This window comes from Impatiens glandulifera, chromosome 3 (genome assembly GCF_907164915.1).
Source record: "Impatiens glandulifera chromosome 3, dImpGla2.1, whole genome shotgun sequence".
Lineage (NCBI taxonomy): Eukaryota > Viridiplantae > Streptophyta > Magnoliopsida > Ericales > Balsaminaceae > Impatiens > Impatiens glandulifera.
In genome coordinates this window covers 498,171-513,404 of record NC_061864.1, presented here as the reverse complement: position 1 = coordinate 513,404, position 15,234 = coordinate 498,171, and the positions used below count along the sequence as shown (strand labels likewise).

Genomic DNA, 15,234 nt, shown 5'->3' with positions numbered 1-15,234 from the left:
GCATTTACATAATGAAATTTATATATATTTGTATTAAATGTGTGTTGTTTATGTAATTGACATTACATCATAAACTTAAGATAGATAAATAAGTGTAATTGATTTCATAGTTAATAAAGTATGAGATTACAATAATATTCAAATGTATGGAATTAGTCACACATGGAAAAAAGAAAGAAAAAAAAAAAAAAAAAGTAAAATATGATGGGAGCTGATACATCAGTATGCTAATAATACTTTCTGTAGTCTACCTTTTTGTTTGTTACCAAACTTGTAAGTATTACTACTAATACAACTAATAAGGAGGAGAAATGCCAGGAATAATCCTTTTAATCACGCCAATAATAATAATAATAATAAAGGTACATAAATTTCAATATTTAATCATCTTGCTTATCTTCCATTTCGATATCACCACCATCCTCTCCACCCACTTCTGGATTATTTGTCGGCGAATCCTTTATTACCTTTTCTACTGCTTCAGCCTCGCCTTCGGTTTGAGAATCAGCTGGCACTGGCACTGTTGACAAATTAGCTGTTGTTTCTTCAAGTTCGGTTTCAGTTAATGCTGGCTCTGTGGCTGTCGCTGTGCTGGAACTGGGATCTTTGGAAGTTGAGAGGATCCTGTTTATTGCTTGAGAAATAGTTTCCAGGGAACCTAGGTTATTCCTCAACTTGGAACTGAGTGGTTGTTGCACGGCTAAGTATGCCACTATAGATTCATGCATATTCTCTCCCAATGCTTTACACATCTACAACATTACAGAGATTGTTAGATTATTAGGTAGTCAGTCATTGCCTTGTTTTTTGGAATCGACATTTCGTTACCCAGAAAATTCATAATAATTAAGTTTGTCAAATCGAAAGAGAAAAAAAAAAAAAAAATTGGATCATGATATACTAGAAATGATTTGTATACCAAATGAAATATTTCAATTTTGGATCCAGAAAATATTTACTTTCAATTTTGAGGTGATTTCTAAGTGGGCTCAATTTATTAGCCCTTTCCTTTGCCAACTAAACTGTTCATTCCTAGTGTATCATGAAAAAACAGGAAGCCAATATTAGAATACATACCTCATTATAAAGCCGGGTCAACTCCAAATGATCCGGGTTCTCAAGTACTGCAGCTGCAGAGTAGAAAAAGAGAGATGAAAAAATGAGTGAACTGTTCTGATCATTGAAGAATGAAAGGTTCAAGGATAGTTGAGTCTTCTGAGTTAGGTTTTTCGAAATAATGATTAGATATTCTCATTGTAATTCAACCTATATATACTCACTTTTCTTGCTCTAGGAAATCTTTAATGAAATTGGTACTTACATATGGGTTCCATCTCTGGCAACTGAGTAATTGTTTGAGCATCAGTATCCGCATTGTATAGAGTTGGTATTTCCACAAGTCTGGCTTCAACTTCTTGGTCCACACCAGGAATATCATTTGTCTTGTCATCTCCCTATAGTACAAGAAACAATGATCTATGTCTTTTAAAAGGAGCAAGCACTCAATCAGTTGAGTGTCACTATGAAAGCAAACATATTTTTAAAACGGGTCTACATTTAGATTGTAGTAAAAAAATATTGAGTTCAAAATGCTATAACTTACATATAATTCCTTTTGGTGTTCCATTGTTAGTGCTTTCTCCAATAGCAGAACTCTTTTCTTGATGAACTCAACTTGTCTTCTCTGCATATCTCTGAATTGGTACAGTGAAGAATAATCTTGAAAGACCTGCGCTCGGATGGCAGGATCAGCTGTTGCCTGTGCAGCATCAACTGCTACGTCACTCCCAGGACCAGCTTCTTTTGTTTGGTTCAAATGTGCTTCAGAGCCAGATGTATTTGCATTATTATTGTCCTGAGGTAGAGGGGCTCCAAACACAGGGAGAGAGAGAAAAGGAAGATTCAGCTCCTGACAAATTAACTCTTGAACTTTCAAGTCCTTGTCATCAAGAATTGCTTGCCATCTTCCATAGCCATGCCTTTTCAGTCAAAGAAAATATCAATGAGAAAGTAACAGATAAAGATTACTAAGTATAATTTTTTTTATTTTTTTTAATGAAGGATGCTAGCATGACCTCCACAGCCATACATACACTTCAACTTAAGGCGTTCTAAGTGGGAATCGTCGAATCTGCGACTTTAAAGATTAATAAGTATAATTAATCCCACAAGGTTGCACATTTTTAGCACAGATCAATGGAAACACTATTTCAATAGTTCTTCTGTCAAGTACACAATCATTGGCATGCTGGACTAAGGTTAATGCTTTAATCTGTGTAGGTTTGGGTGTTTGGGTGCTTGTTGGTAGACCTTGCTGGGGTGGTTGCTTTCCCTCCCATCCCAGGAATAATTGAAGAGAGTTATCTCCAGTCACCAACATTAGCATAAAAAATGTAGGAATGTATGCATATAACAAAGATGTCACACTAAGTCTCATATTTCTTTCTTTTTTTAAGACCGGGAAACCCCTGGAGGAGCTAGCACATCACCATCACCCCCACTTCAATCAAAGCGCTTTCAGTGGGAATCAAACTTGATATCTCAACCTCTTGATCTACCTTGGGTGGGTGTCATCTTGCTCTCTTTAACTTTTATGGTACTAGGAGATTTTACTAAAAAAACTGAATATTAAATTTAGAACAATCAATACCATCATCCTTCATTATTTTCCAAGCACTAGAAAGGTTCCTTGGCAAAAAATATATTAATACATACCTCAGTACAGCACGCAATAACAATTTATCATGTTCCTCCTTCCAAAACCTTCCATGCTTCAAGCCTGGGAAGCGATATAGTATATCCTCTGTAAAAATATGAGTGCTTGAAGTTTCTGCCACAAATTTTACCTGTGGAAGAAGAGGGTAGAGAAAATCTCAATCAAGAGAACGAGAATTATCAAACCAGACAAATATGGTAACTCACTTTGTCCCGTATCATCATTAACACAGCCAGCCTTACAAGCACATCTTGTATTCTTAGTCCTTCTTTTGGAACACCATCTGTAGTCAAATATAATAATTTCGTTGAAAACTCCAGAATAATCAGAGGTGAAGGGAGGTGCTGGGAGAAAGAGCTAAAATGCATCATCAGCAAATATACAATAACCTGAAAAGGTAGGTGACTCCGTGATATCTTCGGCAATGTGAGCCAAGAATTGTAAACCATACCTGCAAGAAAGAAATTAGACATGTTATAAATTAGCCAAATCATTGACTACTTTCTTTTATTATTATTTTGCTTTATGGCTTCCTTGGAGATCACTTATTTTGATCTTTTCGAAAGCTATTTCGAATTTACTTTTTTGCTTGCTTGTATCTTTGTTCTCCCAATCTGTGCCACTCTTCACTTTATACAATCTTTACTTTCTTCAAAACAAAAAACAAAACAATATATATATATATAGCAATGTAAATTATAATAGATATAATAATCAACCAATACTTCTGATCAAACCCAATTGAGCTGAGAGCATCGTTGGAAATCAAACTATTAGTTTGTCTCACTTGGCTGCTACAGGTCTCAGGGAGATGATAAAAGGCATCTAAGCTTATGGTAAACAAAAGGGAGCTTCAATACAAAAAACTAAATCAGGAACACATTAAAACATAACCACCTCCACAAGAAGAATATAATTCACAGTACTAGCATATAGGAAAAGACAACTTCCATATCCCAGCATTCTTCAGCAAAATATGAATAGTATTTAAACATTAAAGCAATCGACTCGTAAAAGAATACAAAGGAAGATTTATGAATTCAATACATACTCTTTTATTTCTTCATATGTCTTCTGTTTTAATCGCGGTGTGAACTCTGCCCAGTCATATTCACCCACCCCAAACCTGCCAAGAATGAGAAAAACCTTGTAACAGAAAATTGCAAAAATATGATTTTTGCTGAACCTAAATGCGTACATTACTTCTATAAGCAACCAAATATAGTGTATCAGTGTATGTTCGAAATATGTCTATTGAGTACAATGAATCACATGAACTAGATCCTACATAATCTTTTCTTGGGACTGTGTCAAAGAGAGTGAGGAATATATGTCCTATGCGAGGCACCACTTGTTGTGATGAATTTAATACAATGCAACTCTTTCGAAATCACTTATGTTGTGATGGATGTAATACTATGTGATCTTGAGCAATTCCCCTTTTTTCTTCATCCAAAAGGAGAGATATAGTTTGTAGTGGTGACTTGTGTAAGATTATGTCCAAGGGTTCTCTTCATTTGCATTTTTCCTTTGGAGATTCTCCTAGTGTAAATAGTTAATAGGTGATCTAATGTTATACAGAGGAGTGTCCTACACTTTTCCCCTTTAGCAATGATTTAATATTAAATAACAAAAAAGCTCTTGTGCAGCGAACTGGGAGGAGAAGGGTTTGGGGGAAAAACATAAATATGTCACTCTACCTCATCAAAATTTGAACAAAGACAGCCCGTTGACTTTGATTGAAACCCAATACTCGAAATGATTTTCCTTCGCCTTCCATCAAAGGAATTGGCTCCATGCTATCTACTGCAACAGTTTCAGAAGCATTATACAAGTGCAGCTAGAGACATTATGTAGATGATACCAAGAATAGGTTTTGTACCACGAGCTCGCTTTTTGTAGGGTCTCCTCCCAACAACAGGAATAACTGGTACTGCAGTCTCACCATCACTTAATTCAGCTTCATAGTTGTTGTCTTCACCATCAGAGCTTACATCCTCCATACCAGCAAAGTCATCTTCCTCTACTGGTAACATCTACATAAGTAACACAAACACATCAGACAATTGAGTATAAGGTGTAAATCTACCTAATAGGAATCTGTCATTTTTTTTATGCAAGCACTCTCCACCCAGTTTATACATACAACAATATTTAAACCCAAAGAATGTCAATATTTTGTTAAGTAAGAATATATTGGTCCAACTTGATATCAATAACAGCTACATGTTTCTGTTATTTTCTATGCATATTTTCATACAAACAAATTCAGTTGCACAAGGTCAGAAATAGGATAATGCAGAAAATGAGTATGACATAAACTACATCATAATTATATCTCCCACATGATCAAAGATACCTGTTTGCGGCTCCTCTTCCCTTTCCCCATAGCATTTGACTCCTCAACTTTGTGCCCATCGTAGCAGTCTTTAAGAAGCTCTTCCCAATAGCTTGTTCTTTCTGGGTTGTTAACAGCAGAACTATCTTCAGCAGGGTCATATTTTTCTTCATCTTCTTTTTCTTTTTCCACTTCATCAATGTACTTGTAATTTGCTACCTATAAAGTTTTCTTACATAAGTTTCTTAAATTTAACGCATAAGAAAAAATTGTATAAAGTAATGAAGTGCGCCATGAATGCAAGTTTACTACTGAAACAATCATCATGAATTGTAAAATATGATAACTACTACTCAATACATAAGACTAGTAACCTTAAAAGCCTTTAAGAATCCGTCTTCCTCTTCTTCATCTACAGTATTCTCATCATCCCCAGCTTGTTCACGGTCAAGTAACCTAATAATGATACAGTTTAGCAGATTGTGTGGGTAAATATAATGAATCAACATTATAGGAAAACAATTACCTATCTATTGCAGCATCATCATAGTGAATTTGGCGGGACTTTCCAGCTTCATCATTCTCATCAGCAAATAGCTCCTTTGAACCATACCTTATTATATCATCCAATTCTTCCTGTAATTAAATCAATAGATATAATACAAACTGTTACTAGAGAATAACAAGGGTTCGGGTTACTAACCCGGGAATAATAAATAAGTAGATCTATTAACTAATAAGCAGTTGAGGAGGCGGTTATGGAGGAGTATAAAGGGCAGGAAAGTGGTTATGAGATTTAGCTGAAATAGTTTGTTCCTCTCTAAAGGTTCAATCTCTCTCCTATCTCTTATCATTCAATCTCATCTATATGATATAATTCTATCCTCATCTAATCATGTCCTTCAATTGTAGGTGCTGCCACAATTACAATCTATCCTCTCTTGTTGTTCATCATTCAATTCAAGGTATTATTCTACAATTGAGCTAGATGTAGTTTCGGTTCTAATTCCTAGTGTATCACAGGTATCAGACCATTCAAATTGTGCCTGTTTGTGTACAAATTCTGAAGTGCAAACAGGAGCTAGGTACTGAAGCAGAAGTGCGAAGTGCAGTCTGGACTTCAAAATTGATCCAAGGGAGGATTAGACTGAGTTCGCCAGAGATGGGAACTCAAATTATTTCCTTGCAATAGGTTCTTCGTGAAGCAAAATATGTGTATTTAACAAAATGCAACGGAGGAGGTGATATCACAAGGCAAGGAATTGGATTCCCCTTCAATTATCACAGCCATGAGAAGCACACATGTAATCATGAATCATGTACAAACCTATCAACTAACTAAGCTGAGTGCTTGAGATCTCTTTCCAAGTGATTATAATATTTCCTCCAACAAGTTTAGAAGTAGTCAAAAAATAAGTCTAGAAGTAATAAAAAACACCAGGAAGTTGTCACCTCTAGACAAAGGGAAAGCAGAAAGCATGCATTTTGAATTTTAGAAGGAATATATTTTCGTAGGGTATTACAGACATTTGGATTTAAGATAAGTTAATAATAGATGCGACATGTAGCATCAATTACTTTAGACTGCAAAAGTTCGCCAAACAAGCATGTAAAACAGAAGAAATAAAATGGAAATAACACATGTAAAATGTAACCATAGAGTAGGATATTAGTAGCATGGTAATTAGTAGAGTAGGTTAGTGGGTTAGTAGCTTACTAAATACAAATAATAGAGAATGTAACAGTTGTAGTAATATATTAGTAGTAGTGTGAGGGTAGTATGGTAATTAGAGTAAGTTACTGGGTTAGTAGATTACTCAACTTATTACCATACTCCTACTTCTACAAAAAAAATATAAACACTCTCATATGAACCTAAGACCAGTATCTTAGCATAAAAAACCTAAGACCAGTAGCAATAACTTCATTAGTATATGGAAAAAAAAATCCTTTTTTCTTTGTCCTCACTCGCTTTAACATTTTTTTCTATTATACATATACATACATAAAACCATTAGCATTGTCAAGCTATCTATGATTTAGTTACTGGATTCATTAAAAAACAATATTTTTTTTTGAGAATTATTCATTAAAAACAATAATAATATTGTGTGGTAAAACTTTTCTCATGTTCCTGAGTTTTGAATATGCAAATCTCTCCATTATGAAACGAAATCCAGCAATAATACCTGGTTAATGTTTTGTGATTTAAGCTTCCCAACAACAAGATGCTCTAAGACCATTTTTTTCTTTGTCATCTGCATCATCCTTTCTTCAATGGTTCCCCTTGTTATCAGTCTGTAAATCAGTACCTGCAAAGTAAAGATATAATAACTATCATTATTAACTACAACGCCAAATCAACCTATCGAAAACCAATTCCAAAAAGTGGAGCTCTCTACCATATTTGTTTGTCCAAGACGGTGGGCTCTAGCCATTGCTTGTAAGTCGGCATGGGGATTCCAGTCACTGCATAATGGAAAATTGTAAGCTACAATAAAAGGTAATACATAGAGATTTATATGTATACATCTATGCATTTACCTGTCATATATGATAACTGTGTCAGCAGTTGCTAAATTTATCCCCAAACCCCCCGCTCTAGTTGATAGCAGAAAGCAAAATCTGGAAGAATTTTTGGCATTAAACCGGTCTATCCTTATTTGCCTCTCAGCACCACCAACTTTGCCATCAATCCTTTCATATTGCCATTTCTGAGGGCAGAAAAAACAGATCAACACTTTACTAGTAAAATCACCCAAGACTGAAGGAAGTGATAGGTAACAGGTGAATTATGCATACTCTGTAGGTTACGTAATCTTCCAGCAAGTCCAGCATATGTTGGAACTGCGAATAAATCAGAACTCTATGACCTTGCTCTTTAAGTTTCAGCATGAACTTGTCCAGAAGTTGTAACTTCTTAGATGACTCTAACAATTGTCTGCCAATTATAAACAATCAGAAGAGCCAAGTGATGAAATGGACATACTAGTCAGATACAATAGCTAACCACGCATATAATACTTGCAATCAAGAGTGGGATCAGACCAAGGTTATATAAGGTGAAGATATATAATGCCATATTTCAACTAGAGTTGAGAGTAACCACCAAAACATGTTGGGAAAACATAATTCAACATTGGTTCTTTTCATAGGATTCCTTTGGAAGAACATACTGACCCTTTGTTGCCTTCTTAGGGAACTAAACATGGTACGTTGCATAATTAACTTGGCATACATCAATTTATTATTCCATCACCAAATAATGAAAATATGTACACAGGTTGCCACTTTTAATTTGTTACATACTATTTCCTCAGATGTCCCAAAACACCTATTTAGTTTTCTTATTTGTACAATCCAGATAGATATCCTCCCTAGATTTTCTCTCCCTCCTGATTGTTACACAACTAAAGTCAAGTCCAAACAGCAATTTAAGTATTGACTGGGATGCCAAAGTTCTTCCAATGTAGCAGAGTCAAGTTTTCAGTTTCATCTTCACTTGGCTAGGAATAGACTAGGGTTGGGACCCCTTATTATGCTAGGGAAATATGTGTTTAGTAGGCAGGTATAACTAATATTGCCAAATCAGTGACAAAACACTTGAAATTCTGATCTCCTGACTCATTTAAGAAGCATTAAGAATACCAGATATATCATTGGCAGTGATATGAGCATCACATCCAACTTCAGTGACTCTTTTACAGACTTCTCAACTCTGGGTTAATTGGACTTGCCTACACACTTTTGGGAACTATAGGGGTCCATTGCTAGCAAACAAAAGGAATCAAAAGGAAATAATGAAAACAAAATGGAAAAGATTGAATTGTGATGTATTACTTCAAAGCCTCCTTCGGTTCTCTTATGTCAGGTTCAACACCTTCAAGCATATATGGATGACAACAGAGTTTGCGTAATTCCATTACCACATTGATAAGAGAGATCTGTTTTCAGGAGTTCACAGAATAGACAATTATAAGAAAAAAGGAACACATATTAATGATATCACATTGTGCGGGCAAATTTGAAGATTCACCTGTGCTCCACCTTTACGAGTTAGGATCTCATAGTTCCGAGTCAGAATAGCCTTGTAATATTCTTTTTGTTTGCTACTTAAATCCACACGTAAAATAAGCTCCTTTTTTGGAGGTAGCTCCTTCATCACATCTTTCTTCAGTCCTACAATCACATTAAAGATGATTAGATATTCATGTGTAGCAAAGTCAATTCCACGTGAACAGTGTGCTAATTCTTCACTTCAAAAAACAAACCATGCTAACTTAAACATGACATGCTTGAATCATTGGTAGTGTTGAGAAAGCTTAAAAGTTTCAGGCCTTCACTTACAGCAGTAAAGGCTTTGTTTTATGAATATATAAAAGATGTAGAATCAGCAGACATAATCAACAAAGAAACCAAACTAATCAGGGCAAGTCATATGGACCAATTGTGTATTTATGTAGAACTTCCTGAAAAAATAATAAGATCCTTTGTAACTTCCAGGCATACTCCAAAAAGACACAATCCTAAAACACGTCACGAGCATGCATTAAGCAAAGCCCTTAACTTCCTTGCACACAGCATTCTTAGGTAGCAAGAAATCATTTCTAGTTTTTTTTTTTTGCAACCAGAAATCATTTCTAGTTTTGACGTCACCAAAAAGAAAATGTATTCAGAGGATCCCAGGGCACCACTGACATAAGAATTCAGTCAATTTTTCTTCTCATTAATCATGCAGTAAAAACTCATGTTTCAAGTCCTTCCGTTGTCAGTTACTCAAGAGTTTTTATATTAACATTTCCTACCAAATCTAGACATCAAGATGTGCAGAAAATTTAGGAAGAACACAAGAAAAAAAAAAAAGTTCAGCAACCAAATACTAAATTATAAACAACCAGACATATAGACGATTTATAACAGATATAAAGTATTTCTAATACAAATATTTCCTACCAAATAGGGAAGCATGTTCACCAACAAATACTAAACAACGGGTCAATGAAATTAATAATTATTAAGGATGATTAAGGTATAACATAAAAGATATAAAAGATGAGTTCAAGGGATGTACTTCTAAGCAAATGGGGAGCCAACATTTTATGGAGCCGGGAAATCTGCTCCTCTTGATTAATATCCTTGAATTCCTCCTGGAATTCCTCTAAACTTCCAAACTGAAGGAGTCATTGCTCAAATAATTTAGATTCAAGTGAATATCAAGTTAGGAAACTAACTATTTGCAACTATTCTAACCTTCCCGGCATCAAGAAAGTGCATCAGCATGAAAAGTTCATCCAGATTGTTCTGAGACACACGAGCAGATTACAAATATCAGTAAAAAGATTCTGAACAAAGAATGTTGGTCTCGATCATTTTCCAAAACACTATAGGTACCAATTCAAGCCTACAAAAACTTGTGGCTAAACAAGATCCAGATGCATATGGATCGAATAACAGCTATCAAGAAAAGAGGTATTTCATGGAATTTAACCTGACAATTATAATGCTAAACCTAATATCTTCAGCACTTTTTCTGCAGTTATCCACATAAAATTACAAATATGATTATATACACACCATTACATAAATTATTACTTCTTTGAAGTTAATCAAAGATTAAACATGGCAGAAAACACTTTTTTTTAACTCAGCAGACAACCAACCACTAGACCTTAAGTAGTTCAACAAAAATCTTATATTTCATGTAATATCCTTCGAGACAGGAAAAATCTTCACAAATATCTATCAAATAATAAACCAAAGATGTGACGATCAGATGCTTGCAAATAAACTATTATCTCAGTGGCTCGAGGGAGACGTTTCTTCAAGTCATTAATTGATAACTAAACCTTTAGAAGGATATATATTCCATGGAGACTCTACAATGCCATATCAACTGAATTTGATCAAACCTGCAGAGGAGTTCCCGTCAAAAGAACACGGTGCCTGCTCAGATATTGCTTTAAGGAAGAAAAGAGTTTTGAATCCTTATTTTTTAGACGATGGCCCTCATCAACAATCTGCATACATGTCAGACTCACTCAAAAAGAAATAGAAACACATTAAGCAAAAACTCAATCAGTGACAAAGTATCCTACCATGCACTCCCATTGTATAGGTTTCAATGAAGCAGTATCCAAGTTAATCATCTCATATGATGTCAACAGGACATCAAATTTGATCCTATCTTGTTGTCTTTCGCCACCAATCTGACCATGCTTCTTCTTTTTATTTTTCAAGCTCTTAGGGAAGTAATATTCATATTCCCTTATAACATTGCGTGCTTGAGCAGAGCCAACGTACATAACCTGCGCAAAGTAAATAGTTATTCAGCAAAAGGTATATATGTAGGCATGTCAACAGAGAACTGGTATGATTTGGGGGTGTTCAATTACATACAACATTCATTTGAGGGGCCCATGTAGCAAATTCACGTTCCCAGTTACGCAATGTGGACAGTGGTGCTACCACTAAATGCGGACGGATGCCATCTTCAAGGAGAGAAGCTAAAAATGCAATACTCTGAATGGTTTTGCCTGCAGTCAAATAAAAAGTAGCCATCTCGAGATGATAAATATTTTTATTTTATTCCTCTTACAAAACACAATTTAAGTATCAAAGTGACAAGAAATGGCATCACTCAAACTCTTAGCATTAATAGGACGGCGGACTTCAAAGTAAAATTAAACAAAAGATAAAGTAAAAGCAATTATAAGATCAGGCATATAGGGCATACCAAGACCCATCTCATCTGCAAGTATCACATGTGTCTGTTTGGGCCATGAAAATCGCAGGAAATTCAATCCTTCAAGCTGATAAGGATGGAGTGAACCTTTATTTCCACATATAGAAAAACAATACAATTAGCAACATGGTGCAGCCAAAATAGAACTTGACAAGCATGAAATTTAATAACAGGAAGTATATCAGAAGCTTTGAGTACCTCCAGAAAGAAATTCTGGACTGTGCTCAAATGGTTGAAAATCCTTCCCTTTCTTTTCCATTTCAGTATCAAGAATGCTACTTTTACGTTTGTTTCGACGTCTTGACTGAATGCTATTGAATCTATCAATTTCTTTCTGAAATGAGGAAACATCCGCCTCAAACTCCCAGTAACATTCATCATATGATAGCTCTTTCCATTTCACAAGATACTCTTTCTCGACATCATCACCCCTGCATCATAAATGAGGATATATCAGAACTATTATCAGAACGTTAGTAGGTAAGCAAATGTGCAAGACAGACATGGCAATACCAGCACATGTCCTTTCTTTCTTGGAGAAATTTTTTATAGTTCTTATAAAAGTTTAGAAACTACCAATGCAAGGAAATATACTAATTCATATGATTTTCTAGGCAACAGAATTACAAACTTGAACCCACTACGAAACTGCAGTAATGTTGAAAGGAACCAATAAATCAAACATAAGGGCAACCAACGTTTGTAAGACACGAGAACCAGAAAAGAAAAAATAAATGTCTTTTTTTCAGTACACAGAACAATTTTTTGCAAAACTATCAGACAAAACTATTTTGACTTATCACTTCAAAGAAACAACATGATTACTCAGATGTTCTAACCTGCAGGCTAGGATACGGTCAACAGTAGTCCATTCAGGTCGAATCGCAACAAATTCATCTTCGGAGTTACTAATTGCAGATGTTTGCCTATGAAAATTATTGACTTTCGTCTTCAACCGAGGATATGCCTTGTAGGCTTTCTGAAACTCTTGCTCAGGCAACCTGAGACATAAAGTAAAAATAACTAACACAACTCAAAGACATAAATTATCAAATACGGATGAAGTAGAAGAAACTCAGAAAGAGAAGATTAATTAAGAGTGCGGGGGCAAAAAAAGGTCCTTAGCCCCACTAAGAAGCCAGAAATATTATTTCATGCAATAATTGAAAATATAACCGATCTAGACAACTTTATGGAAAGTTTTCAAGAATTCAGAGGTGAAGTAGATAAGATTAACCAGGTTCAATCACTTTTAATGACCATGATGAGTATTCTAGCACTGTTGAAATAGTAAATGATTATAATCAAACAAAAGATACCAGGTGCAATGAAGATAAGATAATCCTTTCCACTTGACCAGGTAATGTTTCACAAAGATTTGGCCAGAGCTAGGGTTTACAGGGTCACTATCCTCCGCACTTGTGGGACGCATTTCACTGTCTAGGATCTTTTCAATATCATTTAAAGGGCTCACCTGCAAGGACAATAGTGTAATTTAGCAAGAAACACTAAGAATATCTCATAATTTATGGGACTAGTTTCATTGTGGCATTTCATACAAACAAAAATCTGTAGACAGGATAATCTTACACATTCAGGGCACCTCCAGTTGCTTGGAAGAGGAGCTTTCAGCGGAGGAACCAGACATTTTGGATGAAAGGAATACGAACATGTCTCACAGGATAGAAGAATCCCACTTTCCCCGCATAGTTGACAAGAATCATATTTCTACAAAGAGAAGTGGCCAAAAGATAACATTGAGAAAGTACACTGTGCAACTACTAGAATCTTCCCTTTTGAAGGAACATGGGAATAGCACACGATATGACTATAAAACTCAAAGTTAGAAAAATAAATCAGCTAAGCTTCCAAATTCCATTATATAATTTCGAAATTTATTTTCTTCAAGAAAAAAAAAATTAATAAAGAGAGGATGGTCACCATCAGAACAAAACAGGCATGGTTCTCCTAGATTCAACTTAAGAATCCTTTATGCAGACTACAGTATTGTCTCGAGGTATATCCCCATTGAACTCAATTAATTATAAAAACAATTCACTCTTATTGACCAATCCGATAATATAGTACCAAAGACAGCTGAAAACATATAGATTCTCGGTATAAAATTTCATTGCTCTGCACAAACACCAATGATAAGCTCAACCGCCATCCTGGTTGAGAAGATTCTTGGTATAAATTTCATTAACTGAAAATGATAAAAAAATAAAAAAGAAGAAGTGGCATACTTACTTAAATTTGATTGATTTCCTTGAATACTACTTGATAATTAATCTAATTATAAAATTAAAGGTTTGTGGAAATGCGAAAAATCAAGGAGATAGATGAGAGAAATGCTATGAAAAGTGAAATCCAAAAAGCTTTCTGTCCTCGTTCATATTCCAATCGAGAATTTTCTGCAGCTTGGATTCAATTAAGCCGAAAAACAAGAAGTGATGCAAGCAGAAGTTAGCATCAGACAATTAGAAAATGAAAAGTAAAGTAACAAATAACGCACCGTGTTTTCTCTTACTATCCTCTCAAAAACCTCGTTCGCAGCCCGAGAATTTCCGTGGACAAGATCAGCTTCATCATCCGAGTCATCAAGGTTGTAAATAGGCCTTCGATCTGTTCTGGCCCGAAGTCTCTCCACCAGGCTCGACATACCTGTAACAGAAGAAAGGAGAGATGCAAGCGGAACTCAACTATGAGCTGGTGAATTACGTAAAGACACTTTCTTTAAGCTAACAACTGATATCAGAAACGATAAACTTCGATTTCAAAAGCAAATTTCCTACCGCCAACTGCCGGAGAGATAGCAAACGGCCGAGGGCTCCAACTCTCCAAGTACAGAGATAGAGACAGCAAGCTACGACACAGTAAAATATATATATCTATTTTTTGAAGAACAATTGAGAAAAATTGAATACAATACAACCTCAATTGTGACTTTATGACTAGTAAGTGTTGTTTGTTCTAGGGTTACAAAAAGAATCAATTTTATACAGACTTGTGGAGAAATCCCAAATTCCAACCCTAAATGGCTTTTCATTTTTATTTTTATTTTATAAGATCACTTTTCGGTTTAAAAAATTTGATTTCAAAACACGTATTTTTCTAGCTTGTTCTATTGACACCGTTTTATTCCTACTTGGTTGACTAGTGTTAGAAAATCAAATTACAAGTTTATTTCTCGCTTTGTTGGTTTTTACTTTGTTGATTAGTGTTAAAATTACACGATTCATTCTTGTTTGGTTAGTGTTAAACATCAAATTTATCATGAGAGTACTCTATATTTCATGGTCAATTCAAAAATTTCACACTTGCAATACATAGGAAATAAATAGTACAATCAAATAGTATTTTTTTACCCAACTAACACCATAATTGTCAAATTTGTGTCTTGTGTGATGTCTTATACATGTCTTGAGGAAACAAGAT

General features: G+C 35.0%; 1 protein-coding gene across 2 annotated transcripts; it reads right to left on the bottom strand.

Annotated features, from left to right (window-relative positions):
* Window positions 1-81: 81 nt before the first annotated feature.
* On the bottom strand, window positions 82-14,751 carry LOC124932294 (CHD3-type chromatin-remodeling factor PICKLE-like). Of its 2 annotated transcripts, none has more exons than XM_047472911.1 (31): window positions 14,592-14,751; window positions 14,312-14,460; window positions 13,387-13,524; window positions 13,116-13,270; window positions 12,636-12,797; window positions 11,995-12,227; window positions 11,788-11,883; window positions 11,451-11,587; window positions 11,150-11,359; window positions 10,964-11,071; window positions 10,305-10,355; window positions 10,126-10,225; window positions 9,091-9,233; window positions 8,895-8,998; window positions 7,857-7,995; window positions 7,599-7,768; window positions 7,457-7,523; window positions 7,244-7,366; window positions 5,581-5,690; window positions 5,429-5,510; window positions 5,076-5,273; window positions 4,599-4,752; window positions 4,417-4,522; window positions 3,768-3,842; window positions 3,106-3,167; window positions 2,923-2,999; window positions 2,716-2,846; window positions 1,604-1,979; window positions 1,322-1,454; window positions 1,078-1,130; window positions 82-752 (listed from the first exon to the last, which is right to left on the bottom strand). In XM_047472911.1, the coding sequence occupies exons 2-31, from the start codon at window positions 14,456-14,458 to the stop codon at window positions 381-383; spliced, it is 4,212 nt and encodes a 1,403-aa protein (XP_047328867.1). In that variant the 5' UTR covers window positions 14,459-14,460; window positions 14,592-14,751; the 3' UTR covers window positions 82-380. The 2 variants fall into 2 exon arrangements, with proteins under 2 accessions (XP_047328867.1, XP_047328868.1); XM_047472912.1 differs by having other exon boundaries at window positions 4,417-4,519.
* Between the last annotated feature and the right edge of the window lie 483 nt (window positions 14,752-15,234).

Excerpts from the sequence above, each read along its gene's own strand:
- LOC124932294 (XM_047472911.1), bottom strand. The coding sequence starts at position 14,458 with ATGTCGAGCCTGGTGGAGAGACTTCGGGCCAGAACAGATCGAAGGCCT. Across the intron at positions 11,884-11,994 it reads TCCAGAATTTCTTTCTGGAG|GTTCACTCCATCCTTATCAG; the intron begins GTACTCAAAGCT and ends GTGGAAATAAAG. Across the intron at positions 7,367-7,456 it reads GTCTTGGACAAACAAATATG|GTACTGATTTACAGACTGAT; the intron begins GTAGAGAGCTCC and ends TTTACTTTGCAG.